This window comes from Cervus canadensis, chromosome 3 (assembly GCF_019320065.1).
Source record: "Cervus canadensis isolate Bull #8, Minnesota chromosome 3, ASM1932006v1, whole genome shotgun sequence".
Classification (NCBI taxonomy): domain Eukaryota; kingdom Metazoa; phylum Chordata; class Mammalia; order Artiodactyla; family Cervidae; genus Cervus; species Cervus canadensis.
In genome coordinates, this window is record NC_057388.1 from 83202241 (window position 1) to 83222127 (window position 19887).

The 19887-nt window shown below is 38.5% G+C and overlaps 1 protein-coding gene across 1 annotated transcript in view; it reads right to left on the reverse strand.

Moving 5' to 3' along the window:
* IQUB (IQ motif and ubiquitin domain containing) overlaps positions 1–15160 on the reverse strand; it is a 73448-nt gene extending 58288 nt beyond the window's left edge. The window contains exons 1-4 of the mRNA XM_043463604.1: positions 14946–15160; positions 6784–7199; positions 4365–4499; positions 5–166 (exon numbers count right to left, since the gene is read on the reverse strand). Coding sequence (XP_043319539.1) covers positions 5–166; positions 4365–4499; positions 6784–7195 — 709 coding nt within the window. The 5' untranslated portion in view covers positions 7196–7199; positions 14946–15160. The remainder of the gene's footprint in view (positions 1–4; positions 167–4364; positions 4500–6783; positions 7200–14945) is intronic.
* Positions 15161–19887: the final 4727 nt, after the last annotated feature.

Genomic DNA, 19887 nt, shown 5'->3' on the forward strand with positions numbered 1-19887 from the left:
AAACCAGTTTGTACTCTGACAGTTATGATCTGAGAGGCTGCAGCTGATCTAGCTAGTCTTCTGATTGGGTATAGATCTTGCTGTAAAGAAAACATTTCCACTTGCACAACATCCTGGGGCTTAATTCCATGTTGTAGTAGCGTCTCATGATTTTTAAGAACTGTTCCTAAAAATGAGATAAAATTATAAAAATATTATGATAAAGAAATGATTATATGTACTCATTTTAAGGAATGTTAAACATCAAAGGTGCCTATATGAATGTATATTGTTTAGTTACCAAATAAAAATACTGGTGATGTCCATCTCTGGCTGTATTGTTAGCATGGAAAACTCCACAATGGAAAAAATTAAGGTGGTATTCCTGACCAAAAATTCAGCATTAAAAGGAAAGTAAAAATACAACTCTCAACTCATCAGAAATACAAATATACAATAACCATGCAACTATAAACATTTAAAAATTAAAAACATATTCTATAATATGAGCAAAATCATAGTCTAAGCAATGATTCTCTAAAAAGAATCACAATGTATTATACATTAAGCATAGATCATATCCATATCAGGGAAAGCCTGATTAGTTTAATGTACACTCCTCTCTTGAATGCAGAAAAGTATACACTCAGAGTCTAAAGAATCCCTTTCTTTCTGTTTCTATTATCAGAAATTCAGATAAATTAATTCATGCCAAGGTGGAGCTAAGCCTGTTTCTTGCTGAAAAAAAAGGTACATGATCACTTTATTTTTATGTTTACTGCTTGAACTTGTATCTTCAATCCACTGGTTTAGTTCATAAAGTCACTGTAAATTTATTTCTATATTTTAAGGCACACAGAAATACATACAATGTTACTGGCTGCTGCTTTGTATAATGAATGACAGAATCTATGTCAATCTTTCCAATGTATGTTCATCCTAAATTACAATTAGGAATTTAACATAGCAAAGGTTTGTTTTACTCATTCTTAGAAATATGTCAGGTACCACTAGTCTATTTTAGCTATGTTCATGAAAGCACATCCAAAAATCTTTGAGTTTCAATTTCACCTTAAATTCTTAATTTAAAAAAATTAACATTATAGGGATTTTGTGATAGGTTGAATAATGGCCCTAAAATATATACATGTACTAATTCCCAGAATCTATGAAGGGTAGATTATCCCAAGATGATGATATGACAAGTAGAGAGAGATTTAAAGATGCTCTGCTGCCGGCTTTGAAAATGAGGAAACTCAAGAATGCAAGAAGTGCAACTCTAGAAAATGGAAAAGGCAAGGAAACAGACTCTCCCCAGAGCCTCCAGAGAGAGAAGAGCACTGCTAACACCTTGACTTTATGCAAGTGAAACTGATTTAGGATATTTGGCCTCCAGAACTGTAAGAGAAATTAATGTGTTGCTTTAAGCCAATACTTTTGTCAATTGTTACAACAGCCATAGAAAACTAATACAGAATCCTCTTCAAACTAATACAGAGCTTTCTTCATTCTTCTAATTGCTTCTAGAATAGGCTTAGCCCCACCAGACCTGAACTTCAGTGCTAGTACTAGAAGAAAGTACCTATCTTAGAGTATGATTGGCACAGAATCAAGCTCTTTTTTTTTTTTTTACTGCTGCTGACATAAGTCTGTTATCCAGTGCTATGCTGAGCTTAATCACTCAGTCATGTCCTACTCTTTGCAACCCCATGGACTGCAGCCCACCAAACTGCTCTGTCTATGAGGATTCTTCAGGAAAGAATACTGGAGTGGGTTGTCATGACCTCCTCCAAGGGATTTTCCCAACCCAGGGTTCGAAGCCTGGTGTCCTGCACTGTAGGCAGATTCTTTACCATCTAAGCCACCAGGAAAACCCTGTGATGCATAGTACTTACACATAAAGACGAAAGGTCATGAAATGCAAAGAAAGAGATTCTTAGGTACCACTGGCCAGCTACTCCAGTCTCAAAACACTCTCTCATCTCCAGCTTTGAACCTTACCTTATAGTGAATGCCAAGCAGTTCCAAATTCCCTTTTTGGAATCATGCCTACAATTAAGTTCAGACTCTCACACTCATAAGATGTGGGAATTTGCACAAGTTCCTTAAGGTTTAGTTTCCATATCCCTTCAAAAAGTTAACAGTAATATCTACCTCAGGGGATTGTTGTGTAGATTGAATGATAATGTGATAATGTAGACAGAACATTTTGTAAAAGGACTAGCACATAGTGCTCATTAAATTCAGTTCAGTTCAGTTCATTTCAGTCACTCAGTCAGGTCCGACTCTGCGACCCCATGAAATGCAGCAGGCCAGGCCTCCCTGTCCATCACCAACTCCCAGAGTTCACCCAAACCCATGTCCATTGAGTCGGTGATGCCATCCAACCACCTCATCCTCTGTCGTCACCTTCTCCTCCTGCCCTCAATCTTTCCCAGCATCACGGTCTTTTCAAATGAGTCAGCTCTTCGCATCAGCTGGCCAAAGTATTGGAGTTTCAGCTTCAACATTAATCCTACCAATGAACACCCAGGACTGATCTCCTTTAGGGTGGACTGGTTGGATCTCCTTGCAGTCCAAGGGACTCTCAAGAGTCTTCTCCAACCTAACAGTTCAAAAGCATCAATTCTTCGGCGCTCAGCTTTCTTCACAGTCCAACGCTCACATCCATACATGATCACAGGAAAAACCATAGGCTTGACCAGACTGACCTTTGTTGGCAAAGTAATGTCTCTGCTTTTTAATATGCTGTCTAGCTTGGTCATAACTCTCCTTCCAAGGAGTATGTGTCTTTTAATTTCATGGCTGCAATCACCATCTGCAGTGATTTTGGAGCCCAGAAAAATAAAGTCAGCCACTGTTTCCACTGTTTCCCCATCTATTTGCCATCAAGTGATGGAACTGGATGCCATGATCTTAGTTTTCTGAATGTTGAGCTTTAAGCCAACTTTTTGACTCTCCTCTCACTTTCATCAAGAGGCTCTTTAGTTCTTCTTCACTTTCTGCCATAAGGGTGGTGTCATCTGCATATCTGAGGTTATTGATATTTCTCCTGGCAATCTTGATTCCAGCTTGCCCTTCCTCCAGCCCAGCGTTTCTCATGATGTACTCTGCATATAAGCTAAATAAGCAGGGTGACAATATACAGCCTTGATGTACTCCTTTCCCTATTTGGAACCAGTCTGTTGTTCCATGTCCAGTTCTGTTACTTCCTGACCTGCATATAGGTTTCTCAAGAGGCGGGTCAGGTGGTCTGGTATTCCCATCTCTTGAAGAATTTTCCATAGTTTATTGTGATCCAAAGCCCATTAAATTAGTCATCATCATCAATATCATCTTCATCAGTATCATTGTTACAATAACTATTTAATTTTAGCTTTGTTTCCTCCGTCAAACTTTAATAACCAGTTGTTTGAATACACTGACATCTTACTATTGGAGCACATTCATTATAATAGTTTTCTAAAAATAATCTTGAAATTTCTCTGATTTAGCAAAGAGGAAGAACTTAATAGGTATGGCTTATTCCTATTTAGCACTTAAAATTTCCCCCCAAAAATGTTCTTATTATTGCCCTAGAAACTTTGTGGCATCTTTGTAAAGTTAATATGAAAACTTTTAAAAAACAAAATGTCATGATCTGTGTAGGCATAATCTACAGAAACATTTATTGAGCTATGCCAGTCTGTTTAATTCTATCACAGTTATTAAGACTACAGCCTGTCATGATACAAGGCTAATTAATATTAGGTGTGGTACTCCATATTGCCCACAAAATATAGATAAACTTGAACATCATCAGAACCTGAACTGACCTTAATGTATAGAAGACTGATAGATAAACCATTTTCAGTCCTCTCCTCTTTCTATACATGCTCATTCATCATTTATTTTTTTAGCCTCATTTCCTCCTACTCTCCATAAAGAATTTACTTCTAGTACCTCTAAACTTCTTACCATTTCCCCAAAGACCCAGGTTTTCTCACCTCTTTTGGACTTAACACAAGTATCTCACTTTAATTAGATGAAGCTTTCTACAATCTCCCAGTTTTCTTCCTCCTTGTTCTCACAGTTTTTTTGAGCACATCTCCATTAAAACTTACACAATGTGTAGTAACAACTGCATATGTCTTCTTCCTTCCTAGTCTATGAGCAACCTGAGAATAGGGATTTTATTTCATGTTTCTTTCTATCTTTGATTCTTAGCAAAGTATTTAGAATTTTGTCCTTAGTAATAATTTGTTGAATGAAAGAATGTATATAACAGCAATATAATGTTTAAACAGTAAACATCAAGATATTTAGTTTTACAAATCAAAGATCTTGCTTATTTACATGTTAAGACTAAAGAAGTCTTGATAAGTTTTATTAGCCTCCAAGCTTACCTGCACATCTTATCTGCAGGACAAAAGCTGGGACACCTAACAGGGATGAAAAATGATCCTTCAGGCATCCTAGAACAGTGTCAACTTTAAAGGGAATTACAATTTCCTGGCCCACAGGAAGAAGTATGACTTTTACTGTAGGTAAAAAGAGAAAAGAAAGAGTCATAGTTAAATGCAAGGGTCAGCATCATATAGTATACAAGCAGATAGAGAATTATGGGACAATTTGTGATCAAAGGAATGCAAGTTGCTTCCACGTCTCCCATCATGCCTCCATGATAAGAGTTAGTTTTCATTTTCTAAGAGAAGAAGCGATAAACATTCATTTGCAACATTTTTGCTTTGAAAATCAATCCATAATCTCAAGAAATAGCATCAATGGTCAATGCCTGCTCCCCCAGCTCCAGCTCCAAGTTCAGCTCTCTCTTCCACTGCCTACTATGAGGATCTGTGCATGTTCGAGATTACCTCCTCACCCAGAATACCATGAGAAATAGGAAATGAGACTAAAATGCTTTTAAAGATTCTTTTAAAGTCATTTAAAAATTTTAAAGATTCCCAATATCTGGTAGACACTATTTAGATATCAACATAGGGAATATCTCAGAAAAATCAAGTGTTTTTGTGTGGTATTACAAAGCGAGAACCTGAGACCTGAACTTAGAAATGTACATGCTTTGATTACATATTGATAACAGGCATCAGGAAATCAATGCATATTCATGAAGTTAAGAAAAACCAATAAGGAAATTTTCAGAGAAAATTTTCTTTGACCTTGCAATGACAAAAGATCATCTAAGTCCTTTCTTCTTTCCATAATTGATCTATGTCTGTAGCTGGCAGAATGCAAAACAGAAAATCACTGTTTATTGTAAGTATCTAGAATAACTATGCACAAATCTACTTGTCACAAAAAAATAGACATTATGTGGTTTACTCCTGACTCTAAAATAAAAATCAAGACACTTACATGTCAAAAATTGAGAAAAACTGTTACTCTAAAATGATTATCTGTTCACAAATTGTAGAAAGGAAATAAAGTACTGAAATTATTATGAGGTAAACTGTTTACTTTTACATCTACGAACTTTGTATGTTAATGGGGAAGATGTAATAAGTAAGATGGAATGAAGAGTACACATTTCAAACCAAAACAGTTTTGTATATTTCTAGATGCCTTGACATGACAGTTTTCATAAAGGTCTATGAGACATTTATCAATAATCCTAGCATGAAATGTAACAAGGTATTGTTGATGCTAAGGTTCTTTAAGCTTATTTTCACAGCTCTTTCTCAACAAGAACACTCTTACAGATGTTAAATTATCAGAAGGCTATTTTAATTGTTTCCTGGGTTCAAAGTTCTACAATTAATATATGTTAAACTTTTCATGGCAGTGATTTCCTAAGCTTTGGGAAGGGAAACTGTGTTCAGGAATCTGTGAGCCTCAGAAAGTACAGGACCAAGACCACGTCTTTAAATCACCATGTGTTTGTTATAAGTTATAATCATAACTGAAGAAATACCAAAAAATGATGCCCAAACTTACACCAAATAATGAAATTGGGGGATAACAGCTTCAATTAGGTATAAATGAGCTTGACTACTTTCTCCTCCTACTCCTTTATATACTTCACTTGAGGGACACACCACACAAGAGCTAATACTTCCTGGAAGCCATATTTTACCAGCCAGACTAAGCTGCTGTCATTGTTAAATGATGGCCCATGTTCTCCACTCTATGGATGGAAACTTTCTCAAAACTTATGAACAACGAGGAGAAGGAGATGTCAGTTTTACCACCCAAGTACAATTCTCTGTGTAACCACCTTCTTGCTGCTCCCCTTCTGCTTTGCTACCAGCGACGTAGTAATAACTTCTAAATGCCATGCCATCAACATTATGTCTTTAATATTAATCCATAATGAAAGACAATAATGGCTTTCATGAAGCTGAATATAAAGTTAACACCAAGAAATATGGAAGTACATAAGAGCAACAAGATATATGGAATGAGCACTGTAGAAGAAACTAGAAAAATACCGTGTCAAGTTCCCATCCCACCTGTTGCTAGCTATGTAGACCAAATTCCACAATGGCACACAAAAGAATTACAATTATACTCAAAAATTTCTCCCTAAACATTTAAAGAATCTATTTTATTTGGGAAAAACAGATTAACTATCACTTAAAATTTATTGATTTTCCTTTATTTAGGGAAAGTAAATACTGCAGCATAGAGGAGAAGCTTCACACAAAATTAAAAGATTCATGTGGCTCAGCCACAGAACAGGATAAGGGAGTGGGAAAGTAACATCAAGTATAAAATGAATCGACAAGCAAAAAAATAAAAAAACAAAAATCAGGACAAAAAAAAATAATCAGTCTGTCTTCCCTGTCTGTATTCCCTAGGTAATACCTGTTGCTAAAGAATCTTTTGTTGTTATTCTCAGAGATTCCTTCACAGCCTTAACTTTTTCCAAAAATGTCAGAGACACTTTTGAATATGGTCTGGCTGACTGCACTGCGCTCCCAGATTTCATTAGAGAGCCTCCACCATCTTCAGCTCGTTCAGCCATCATAACGTCGTCCACAAGTTGCTCGACATCGTTCGGTTCCAGGCTTGAAACGCTCTGGTCACTCAGCTTCTCAGTGCGTTTTTCACGGCCTCCACTAGATGGATCTAGTTCAGATTCATAGTCTTCAGTTTGATCTGACTCGGGAACCTCTTCCGAGGGAACTGGAATATTGATAGACACCAAAGCATCCTCTCTTTCTTTTGATGAGTCAACAGCATTCTGAGAATCAGCTTCTTCCTCCTGGTCAGACATTGTCCTGAATTGAAAAAATAAATAAATAAATATATTCACTACACAAAAAACTTCTACACCAAATATAAAATTAATTGCTGGTATACAGTAATGCTTAGAATATACTATAACGTGGCTCATTATATATTTAAATATTCTCTTAGTAATGTCATTAAGTAAAAAACATTGGTGAATGTTTAATTAAAACGCCACAGAAAGTAAAAATGTATACCAAAAAGAGAGCCACAAAACAGAATAAATTTGAGAGAAATCTTCTGTGAAGAAAATAATTTTAAAACATTCTAAAATATACTACCATCTCTTATTCAAGGACCAATCAATTCTTCTTGTGAAAAATTTTTTCAATAACTTTTTCTAAAATATTTATTTATTTGGCAGCACTGGGTCTTAGTTGTGGCATGTGAGATCTTTTAGTTGTGGCATTCAAACTCTTAGTTGTAGCATGCAGGATCTAGGTCCCCGATCAGGCATCAAACCCAGGCCCTGTGCACTGGGGGTTATAGAGTCTCCACCACTGGATCACCAGGGAGGTCTCTGTAACCTTTTTTTTTTTTTTTTTAATACAAAACTAACACAGGATTTATGCTTCTGCATTACAATTGAATAGAAGCATCAAGAACCCTGTTATCTCCGTAGCAACTATATCCGGGGAAGTATACACCGGGCTTCCCTCGTAGCTCATACCGTAAAGAATCTGCCTGTGGTGCGGGAGACCTGGGTTCGATCCCTGGGTCGGGAAGGCCCCTGGAGAAGGGAATGGCTACCTACTCCAGTATTCCTGCCTAGAGAATTTCATGGACAGACCATGGGGTTGCAAAGAATTGGACACAACTGAGAGACTACACACACACACACACACACACACACACACACAGACACACTCACTCTATACAGCTTTGCTCTCACAGACTCTCGCAGAGGTGTCCAATGACCTCTGCCCACAAAACACACACATCAGCAAACAAATGTGGGTTGATCTTGGAGCTTACTAAGGCCTTAACCTCAGCCACCAAGGGCTTTGGCTGGGGAGTCAGTGTGACAGTATACAAAGGTTGGGCCAGGGTGGGCCAGAGCCTCCCAGAGCCAGGCTTCAGAGGCAGGAGCTGGATCAGAGCCCTGAGGACCCAGCGTGGCCAGGAACCTGCCTACAGACACTGCCAGGAAGAGGGCATGGGAAGGTGGACTTGAAGCTGACTGCCGTGGAGGCAGCACATGGAAGATTCAAACTCGAAACGGTAGTGAGATGGGAAAGCTGTGTTTGGAACTTCTACTTTAAACGCAGATCCTTATGCAGACAAAATTTTTAAAAAAAGAAAAATTAGAAAAACAAAAGAGTATCTAGAATAAAAATGTATACTTGTTGAATTTAATGAATACAGCATTAAAGCTGAAGAGAGAATCAGTAAACTGGAAGATAAATGAAAAGATTTTATATAGAATGTTGCAAAGAGATAGGATATGAAAAATATAAGAGATTAAGGGCCATGAAAAAAGAAACAAAGTCTAGCATATATTTCTGCTAAGCATTTATTACTATCTTGCTTTGAGCTAAGAATAGCTTTGTACTATTAAAATAAAAAACAAAAAAGAGTGTAAAACAGGGACTGCCTGTAGCCTGTGAAGCCCTTTTCAGAAAAAGTCTGCCAGCCGCTGATCTGGCATGGCATATGGCAAATTGGAGTCCTAGAAGAAAACAAAGAAAGAAAATATTTTAAAAGCTAATGGCTGAAAAAATTTTTAAACCAATTAAAAATATGAATCTACAGGCCCAGGAAGCACAATATAAAAATATACCTAACAAGATAAATATAAATAATTCATATCTATAAATTATAGCAATATTATATAACATGTATATGTACATGAATATGTATATAGTTATGTGTTATAACTAAATTACAGAATAACAAAGACAAGATCTGAAAAACAAACAGCGATAAGGGACATATCATCTCCTCTTTTGAGTCATATTAATCTGGTGGCATTAATGAAAAGGAAAGAAAAATGAGATCATTACAAATTTCTCATCAGAAAAACAGAAGTCAAGGCAATAATGGACTAATTAAAAGAAGGCAACTATCAACCCAGAATTGTACACCAAGCAAAACTACCTTTAAAGGAGAAAAACAGAAACATTTACAAGCAAGTTATCACTAAGATATCTACTGTAAAGGAACTTTTAAAGGATACACTTGAGGAGGAGTAAAATGGGCCAAGTGTAAGTCTGAGTGCAAGAAGGAAAGGCAAGCAAATAAATCATAAACCTATGGGCAAACCCAAGTAAACACTGTCAACACAAAACAAAAACAGCAGAAAATTAAAATATGAGATAATAATAGCAGGTAACTGGGAAGGGAAAGATGGGAATAAACTATTATCAATCCCTTGTACTATTTACAAAATTGAGATGAGTTCAGTTCAGTTCAGTCCCTCAGTTGTGTCCGACTCTTTGCGACTCCATAAACCACAGTACGCCAGGCCTCCCTGTCCATCATCAACTCCTAGAATTCACCCAAATCCATGTCCATTGAGTCAGTGATGCCATCCAACCATCTCATCCTCTGTCGTCACCTTCTCTTCCTGCCCCCAATCCCTCCCAGCATCAGGGTCTTTTCCAATGAGTCAGCTCTTCGCATCAGCTGGCCAAAGTATTGGAGTTTCAGCTTCAACATCAGTCCTTCCAATGAACACCCAGGACTGATCTCCTTTAGGATGGACTGGTTGGATCTCCTTGCAGTCCAAGGGACTCTCAAGAATCTTCTCCAACACCATAGTTCAAAAGCATCAATTCTTTGGCACTCAGCTTTCTTTATGGTCCAGCTCTCATATCCATACATGACCACTGGAAAAACCATAGCCTTGACTAGACAGACCTTTGTTGGCAAAGCAATGTCTCTGCTTTTTAATATGCTGTCTAGCTTGGTCATAACTTTCCTTCCAAGGAGTACGTGTCTTTTAATTTCATGGCTGCAATCACCATCTGCAGTGATTTTGGAGCCCAGAAAAATAAAGTCAGCCACTGTTTCCCCATCTATTTGCCATCAAGTGATGGAACTGGATGCCATGATCTTAGTTTTCTGAATGTTGAGCTTTAAGCCAACTTTTTGACTCTCCTCTTTCACCTTCATCAAGAGGCTCTTTAGTTCTTCTTCACTTTCTGCCATAAGGGTGGTGTCATCTACATATCTGAGGTTATTGATATTTCTCCCAGCAATCTTGATTCTAGCTTGGACTTCTTTCAGCCCAGCGTTTCTCATGATGTACTCTGCATATAAGTTAAATAAGCAGGGTAACAATATACAGCCTTGCCATACTCCTTTTCCTATTTGGAACCAGTCTGTTTTTCCATGTCCAGTTCTAACTGTTGTTTCCTGACCTGTATACAGATTTCTCAAGAGGCAGGTCAGGTGGTCTGGTATTCCCATCTCTTGAAGAATTTTCCACAGTTTATTGTGATCCACACACTCAAAGGCTTTGGCATAGTCAATAAAGCAGAAATAGATGTTTTTCTGGAACTCTCTTGCTTTTTCGATGATCCAGCGGATGTTGGCAATTTGATCTCTGGTTCCTCTGCCTTTTCTAAAACCAGCTTGAACATCTGGAAGTTCATGGTTCACATACTGTTGAAGCCTGGCTTGGAGAATTTTAAGCATTACTTTACTAGCGTGTGAGATGAGTGCAACTGTGTGGTAGTTTGAGCATTCTTTGGCATTTCCTTACTTTGGGATTGGAATAAGAATTGACCTTTTCCTGTCCTGTGGCCAATGCTGAGTTTTCCAAATTTGCTGGCATATTGAGTGCAGCACTTTCACAGCATCATCTTTCAGGATTTGAAATAGCTCAACTGGAATTCTATCACCTCCACTAGCTTTGTTCGTAGTGATGCTTCCTAAAGCCCACTTGACTTGACATTCCAGGATGTCTGGCTCTAGGTGAGTGATCACACCATCGTGATCTTCTGGGTCGTGAAGATCTTTTTTGTACAGTTCTTCTGTGTATTCTTGCCACCTCTTCTTAATATCTTCTACTTCTGTTAGGTCCATACCATTTCTGTCCATTATTGTGCCCATCTTTGCATGAAATATTCCCTTGGTATCTCTAATTTTCTTGAAGAGATCTCTAGTCTTTCCCATTCTATTGTTTTCCTATATTTCTTTGCCTTGATTGCTGAGGAAGGCTTTCTTATCTCTCCTGGCTATTCTTTGGAACTCTGCAATCTAATGGGAATATCCTTCCTTTTCTCCTTTGCTTTTCGCTTCCCTTCTTTTCACAGCTATTTGTAAGGCCTCCTCATACAGTCATTTTGCTTTTTTGCATTTCTTTTTCTTGGGGATGGTCTTAATTCCTGCTTCCCGTACAGTGTCAGAAATGTCCATCCATAATTCTTCAGGCACTCTGTCTATCAGATGTAGTCCCTTAAATCTATTTCTCACTTCCACTGTATAGTTATAAGGGGTTTGATTTAGGTCATACCTGAATGGTCTAGTGGTTTTCCCCACTATCTTCAATTTCAGTCTGAATTTGAAAATTGAGATATGAGAATTTGAAAACTTGCGATATGATAGTCTTAATCCTAGATACTGTTAAATTAAATATGCATAGTTAAATTTCAAGAACCAATAAAAGAACTGAAATAAGTTTTAAAACTCCAGAAAATTAAGGAGGAAAAAGATGAAATAAGTCAAAGGTGAACAAGTTTTAAGAAGTTCGAGAAACCTTTTAGGCTGTCACCCACACACACAAAATCTTCCTTTGGATTTTTTTTTTTTCCTCCTATAACAAAGTTTAGTTCCCTGATTAGAAAGAAAGCAGCATAAGGAAGGCTTAACTCCTAGCAACATAATTATCTGCCCTTTTTGGAGAATCTGAAGTAATGCTTTCTATCTGGTGGGTCATTCTCCCTACAAAAAATGGCCAAGATGGCATCTTCTAAATGGCAATAATAACAAATCAAGAACTTCTGCTATTCAAAAAAGACAACTAGAAGAATCAAGTCAAACCATATACTCGGATGTAATTTTTTGCAAAACTCATATTTCATAAAAGAGTCATATCCAGAATACATGGGGGCATCCCTTGTGGCTCAGATGGTAAAGAATCCACCTGCAGTGCAGGAGACATGTGTTCGAGCCCTGGGTCAGGAATACACCCTGGAGAAGGGAATGGCTACCCACTCTAGGATTCTTGCCTGGGAAATCCAATGGACAGAGGAGATACAGTCCATGGAGTCACAAAGAGTCGAACACAGCTAAGTGACTAACCACGAGCATGATCCAGAATAAAAACAGAATTCTCAAAACTCAATAGTAAGAAGAAACAAAAAAAACAGTGAAAAAATGAGTAAAACATTTAAACAGCTCTGTCACCAAAGAATATACACAAAAACACAAAAAGCAGGGCCAGGACAAGACTGAGACAAATGAGGCATCTGCTCTGCCCCCATATGTATTTTCGTGCCTGAGAATAAATGCCACCTAAAATTTTCAATCTAATTGCCTCAGTTTCCTCACTCTAATCCTGACCCTGAGGACAATCACATGAAAAGATGCTCCATATCATTAGTCAGTGGAGAAATGAACCTTCAAAACACAATGAGATTCCAAATTATTCCAAAAATAATTTCAGCCCAACTATAACCAGTGAGTATAAATATGAGTGGAAAACTGTTGTATCTTGATAGTGAAAATGAAAATGGATATAGCATTTGAGGTAACTGACAGCTTTCTTGTCAAATTAAACACATATTAATCATATGACCCAGCAATTCTGTATCCTTTACTCAAGTGGAATGGAAAACTACAATCACTCAAAACCTCCACATGTGGGCGTGCTCAGCCATGTCTGATTCTTTGCAACCCCATGGACTGTAGCCTGCCAGGCTCCTCTGCCCATGGGATTCTCCAGGCAAAAATACTGGAGTGGGTTGCCATGCCCTCCTCCAGAGAAGGATCAGCCACCCCCGGATCAGCCGAACTCTGACCTCCAGCAGCTCCAGGATTGAGGCCGATTCTTTACCCTAGAGCCATCAAGGAAGCCCCAACACAAAAGTTATGAAAGATTTTATTTTTAATCACCAAAGACAGGAAACAACACAAACATTCCTTAGCTGAGGAATGAATAAACATACTATGATGCATTCATAAAGTGGAATACCACCCATCAATTAAAAGGAATCAACTACTGATACACACAACAACATGGGTGAATCTCCAATGAATTATGCTAAATGAAGAAGCCAGTTCTAAAGGCTACTTACTGTATGGTTCCCTTAAATGGAAAAAACAAAGCTCTTGGTTTGAAACCTCTAGAATTCTCTGGGTAAAGTAGAAAGTGAGCCCAGTACACAGAGGGTAAGGATAACTGAAGAGGCAGACCACTTCAGACTGTTAAGTGGCAAGGAAACTTAGAAGAGGATTGACTTGGACAGCCTAAAGAGAGTAAATCTCAACATCCACCGCCAAAATTCTAAGAGTTTATGAGACCTTAACTGGGTTCAGTCATGGTATAAACAGTTTCATTGGTCTCAATAACATATCCCTAGTTCAGGAACAGTTGGGGAAGGTACATTCCAAGGGCGGGAGGGGGAAAGAGTCTCCAACGGACCACGTGGGTAGTGAGTAAACCGGTGGTCATGTCCTTTCAATGACTTCCAACTAAAGCACATGCCACTATATACGTTACAGACACAACTACATATTTGTATATGCTTAGAATACTCTGGAAGGTGAACTGGAGGGCAGGGAGTTGGGGAACATGCGTGGAAGGCAGCTTTTCACTGTTCATTCTTTACTGTTTGAACTTTGAATCATTTTCTTTACTGTTTGAACTTTTCTCTTTAGTGTATTATTATGTATTCAAGCATAAATGTTATCGTCTTTTAAAAACTGTTTAAAAAGAAAAAATATTCTGCATACAAAAACGTTCCCCTTTCACCTACAATGTATATATTTCGTTGATATACCTAAGCTTAAGTAGTAAGACAAAGATCCAGCTTTGCCTTCTACCGAATAGCCTTGTTGAGTTTTTAAGTTTTCTAAGAGGTGCAGCAAAGACCTTAGGTGGAGAGAAGTGCAAGAGTCTGAAAGCGCTCTACTTACTAAAAACTGTAAACAGCCACAAAGGATGGCTGCTGCTGCTGCTTCTGCTGCTAAGTCACTTCAGTCGTGTCCGACTCTGTGTGATCCCATAGACGGCGGTCCACCAGGCTCCCCCGTCCCTGGGATTCTCCAGGCAAAAACACTGGAGTGGGTTGCCATTTCCTTCTCCAGTGTGTGAAAGTGAAGTCACTTCAGTTGTGTCCGACTCTTAGCGACCCCATGGACCGCAGCCTACCAGGCTCCTCCATCCATGGGATTTTCCAGGCAAGAGTACTGGAGTGAGGTGCCATTGCCTTCTCCGCAAAGGATGGCTAAACGGTTTCTAATACGAAACCTGAGTTGCACACACGTCTTGCATCTCTATTATTAACCATGATAAGCACTTGGGGTTGGAGGTGAGGTAACCTCCTAGATTGCTGCTACTACTTCCATTCCCAAATTATAGGCCCGGAGCCAGAAAAGGAACCAAGAAAGATGGGGTGTTTTGCACAGTTTTTTAGGCAAAGGTGGAGCACTCAGGACTGGCCAGTCCCCAGGGCCCAGGCTGCTTCTGCACCCCTCACAGAGCCCTCGGAGTCCGGCGCCTTAGCCACCCGCTCAGAGTTGGTCTAGGGATCGGGCCAGTAGAGGGCAGCCAGAACGTATCCTCCTACCTGACCAAGAAACGCAGTCACTCGAGTGGAAGCTGTTCCCCCGGCTCCTAGAAAGCAGAGTCCACACTCGCAGAATTCTGTTACCGGCCGTTTCCTAGCAACGGCCCTGGTACCACCCCCTCCCACTAGGACACAGTTCCCGCGAGAAGAGGCGGTGCCCGCGCTGGAAGGGTGGGGGGTGGGGGGAAGACAGAGAGGAGGGGCGGAGCCAGGGAGAGAAGGGGCGGAGAGAGGGAATGAGCCCGAGGGAGGGGCGGGGCGAGGGAGCGAAGGGGTTTGTTACCTACTCATTACATAGATACTAAAGTGGTTCTGACAGTAACCACTCTCTAAGATGTCTTTTCATACTTGTGAAATGGCACGGTTCTCCAAAACAAACACTGACATCAATCTGCCCTTTATGAAAAATCAAGGTTAGAGGAAATATAACTATGAAATGAGAGTGAAGACCTAGGCAGAGAAGAACGCAGTTGTACAAGAGCAGGTGCCTACTTGCTTTTGTTAAACTTGGAACTTGGAACTTGCTTCCCTGGCAGCCAAAGAGAAAAGGGAGACAGGCGCTATTAAATAACTCCTCTTTTAAGTCTGAAGAAGAAAAGCTATTGTTAATCACTGAATTATAAAAGAATTATTTTCTACTACTGTAAAGTCCTTCAACTGAATTTATAGGTTTTTAAAGAAACACATATCACTGAGGGAAAGGATCAATTTTATTTCTAATGTAAATTTAGCAAAAAATACCTCATGCACTTCATAATAACTGACATTTATTGTGTTATTTGTTGCTAAGCACTTTCCCTATACTTCTAATTTAATTTTTACAAAGATTTTATTAAGGAAGAACTGTGATCAGCTTCCTTTTTCTAAGAAGGAAACTAAGAAAAAAAAAGAAGGAAACTAAGGCCCAGAGAGGTTTGGTGGGGGAGCCAGAAATAAATCCAAGCAGCCTGACAGCACAACCTCCATTTTAAACCACTATTCTATGCTGCCTTTGACCTAACACTCTTTGATATTTAAAAAGAATGTAAGATTACATAATGAAATTAAAATTTGTATTTTGTGTAGTACAGGTCCATTTTTCCTTCATAATATTCAATGTCTTCATTCCTTTATGCCATTCTGTTGAAATTGCATTCTTCCTCAATAACTTCCTAATGCTCAATGTCATTTTTTTCAGTCTCATTTTAAAATAAATATCTCACTGAAACAATATAAAATATGTATTACATTCCCAGATGAAATTGGCTTTACTAATGGTTTTATTAATAAATAAAAGAAACTGCACTTAAATCACTTCACAAATCCACATATTCATGAAGTGCAGAGAAAGGGGCATTTCAGTAACCACTACGGTTAGTATCTCTTGAGTAAGTCAGGTATGACTAGAGGTATGCAGGCAAGTTCCTTCCAATGCGCCCGGCTCCCATCTCCGAAAATCATAATGTATCTTACATTTTACCAGTAATGAGGATTTAATTGGCCTTAAACCCTCATCTTTCTGGGTCTTCTGTTAAAAATTTATCGTTCACTGCCCTCCTTGTTAGGCACAGTATTAAAAATTAGATTTAGGCTTTTAAAGGCAAGAGAAGGGGGAATGCAAACCTGGCAGTAGATAACTTAAGTACTTCACCATGTTAGATGTGACTTGACTATATGTTCATATTTTATTAATAGTTTGCTATGGAGGCAATCTTATACAACTCAGTTTTACAATATAAGCCTAACTTAATTGGTAGGCTTTCCAGGTAGTCTACATAGGTTGCAAAGCGCATCAAACTCACACACATACACATACATATATTTGTGTATACATATATATACACACACACACATACATACTCAAGTATATGATTGTTTGGTTATACAAAATAAATGTAAATGTATGCTGAAAACAACCAATCAGAAAAAGACCCTCAATTCTGGAGATGGAAAAAGGTAATTAAAAATACCATTTTCCATTTTACTTTTCACAATAAATCTATGCAGTTTCCTCAGGATTTATTGCCCAAAATAACTTACCACTGTTTCTCATGAAATAGGAATCCACTTTTATCTGTCTTTATTTATTCAATAAACATTTCTTTTAAATTTCTTTTATTTTTACAAAGATGCCATCTAGTGGCTTTAGGAAATCAAGCATTTCAAAATATTCCCATTGTTATGTCAGGCTAAAATACATTTTGATGTAAATGATTGAATTAGAGAAAAAAAGCATTAGAAGAATTTAGGCCAAGGACCTGAAAATTATCCTTTGGAAATTATCTGTATGAACTGAATTTGGATCATAATACCTTCATGAGCTTAAGAGGCTAGAAATACATAGTCCCTTTTCTGAAACCTTAAGGGACAGATGTGTTTGAAATCTAGGTTCTTTCAGATTTCTGAATGGTGTGCTCAGTTGTGTCTGACTCTTTGGGGGCCCATGGACTGTAGCCCGCCAGGCTCCTCTGCCAATGGAATTTTCCAGGCAAGAATACTGGAGTGGGGTTCCATTTCCTACTCTGTTTTGAATGGTAATATGAATATATAGTGGGCTTCACTGGTGGCTCAGATGGAAAAGAATCTGCCTGCCATGCAGGATACCCAGATTTGATCCCTGGGTGGGAAGATCCTCTGGAGAAGGGAATGGCAACACACTCCAGTATTCTCTACTGAAATACTCCATGGACAGAGGAGCCTGGTGGCGGGCTACAGCCCACAGGGTAGCAAAGAATCAGACACGACTGAGTGACTAACACACACACGGATATGTACTGTATATTTTGTCAAACATTCAGTGGGTCTGCGGAAATACTCCAGAATCAAATATATTAATAGTTCTGTGGCAAAATATATTCATAACCACATTAAAGTAGCATAAAGAGCATAAACAGCCTCATATCAATGCAATCAGGTTTTACTTGCAAATGAGTTATGAAAAAACTTTCCATTTTAAAAAATTTTTGGAGTTTATAATTTAAGGAATTTACCCTAAGAAAATGATTTAAGCCTCCTTTTCTTATTGAAGAAGTTAAATGAAATGTTCTATCATAAAATGGTAATGTTTATCTTTAAAAATAGCTAATATGTTCACTTGAAAAAGAAACCAACATATTTGAAGATTATGAGAAATCCCTAAGATACTTTTCAGCTAGTTATGTATAGAAGGAAGCTAATCCATTTCATGTGAGCACACAACAAAAATTGAGCATCTAATGTAAGCTGAAAGACCACTTGGAAAACTCATTAGCAGTGCATAGCAAGCTAAATTTGAGCTTTATAGTATATTCCAAATTTTTAAAATTTTGTTTTTCTATTTCATGTTTCTATACGTGCTTTGCATGTCCCCGTTCCCCTGCCGCTGTGTTTATAAAAAGCATGTGTTGCAATGTCCTTATTTTCAGCCTGGTCCCTTGTGCGACTCTTGAGCACTGCCATTCCATGTCATGTCATTTTAAGTCTTAGACCAGTCAGAACCTAGACTAGAGGAAAATGTCTTCCTCCTTGACAGTCAAAGTGGGAATAGAATACAGGAATTGAATTATTGATGGAGACTGGAGAAATTTATTTGTATGTTTCTATTTAGAAGTTATTAGCCACTTCCTAGTGAAGGAAATTATGAGAAAAATAGCGAATTAGAATATGCTTTCCTTAAATCCTAATTGCCTTAATACAACATTTGTTTTCTTATGGGCTGGCAGTGCTCAAGAGTCACACAAGGGATTCAGGCTGAAAATAATGACATTTCAACACATGCTTTTAAAAACACAGAGGCAGGGAACGGGAACATGGCTGGCTTAAAACATTCAAAAAACTAAGATCATGGCATCCAGTCCCATCACTTCATGGCAAATAGATGGGGAAACAGTGGAAGCAGTGGCTGACTTTTATTTTTCTGGGTTCCAAAATCACTGCAGATGGTGACTGCAGCAATGAAATTAAAAGACGCTTACTCCTTGGAAGAAAAGCTATGACAAACCTAGACAGCATATTCAAAAGCGGAGACATTACTTTGCCAACAAAGGTCTGTCTAGTCAAGGCTATGGTTTTTCCAGTGGTCATGTATGGATGTGAGAGTTGGGCTATAAAGAAAGCTGAGCACCGAAGAATTGATGCTTTTGAACTGTGGTGTTGGAGAAGACTCTTGAGAGTCCCTTGGAAACATCAAGATCAAACCAGTCCATCCTAAAGGAAATCAGTCCTAAATATTCATTGGAAGGACTGATGCTGAAACTGAAGTTCCAATACTTTGGCTACCTAATGCTCACTGGAAAGACCCTGATGCTGGGAAAGATTGAAGTCAGGAGGAGAAAGGGACAACAGAGGATGAGATGGTTGGATGGCATCACTGACTCGATGGACATGAGTCTGAGCAGGCTCTGGGAGTTGGTGATGGACAGGGAATCCTGGCCTGCTGCAGTCCATGGGGTTGCAAAGAATCAGATGCAACTGAGCTACTGAACTGACTGAAGACACAGAGAAAAATCAGACACATTTTAATAATACGTATTCATGGGAGTGACCCAGGAAAACCCAAGTAACTCACCAAAACAGCTAAAACCCTCACATTGCATACCACTTTCACCAAAAGACAAAAGATGCTGCTGCAGGCTGTGGTTTGGGACTTCGTGGGGAGGACAGCATTTCACCAGTATATAGAAAAACAAATGTTTGGTAAATTGTTTGTTAGGCCATGCGGAGTAAGACACCAGAACTTTAAGAGACTTTGCTAGGTTCCTCCCTGTCTGAACACCTAGTTCGTATTATAGTTATGTATGGTGATAGCTTCCTTCAAAATTTCTTCCTGAGTCTTTAGGCCTTGTTTTCAGCTCAAAATAATCAGCATACCAGAGACTTAGTGGGATGGCATGTTTTACTCCTCTACAATTTGTGACTTCTATTTAAAATAAACCTCTTCATCCTCCTCTAAACCAACTCTTACCTTCTCATTTACTTTTGTCTC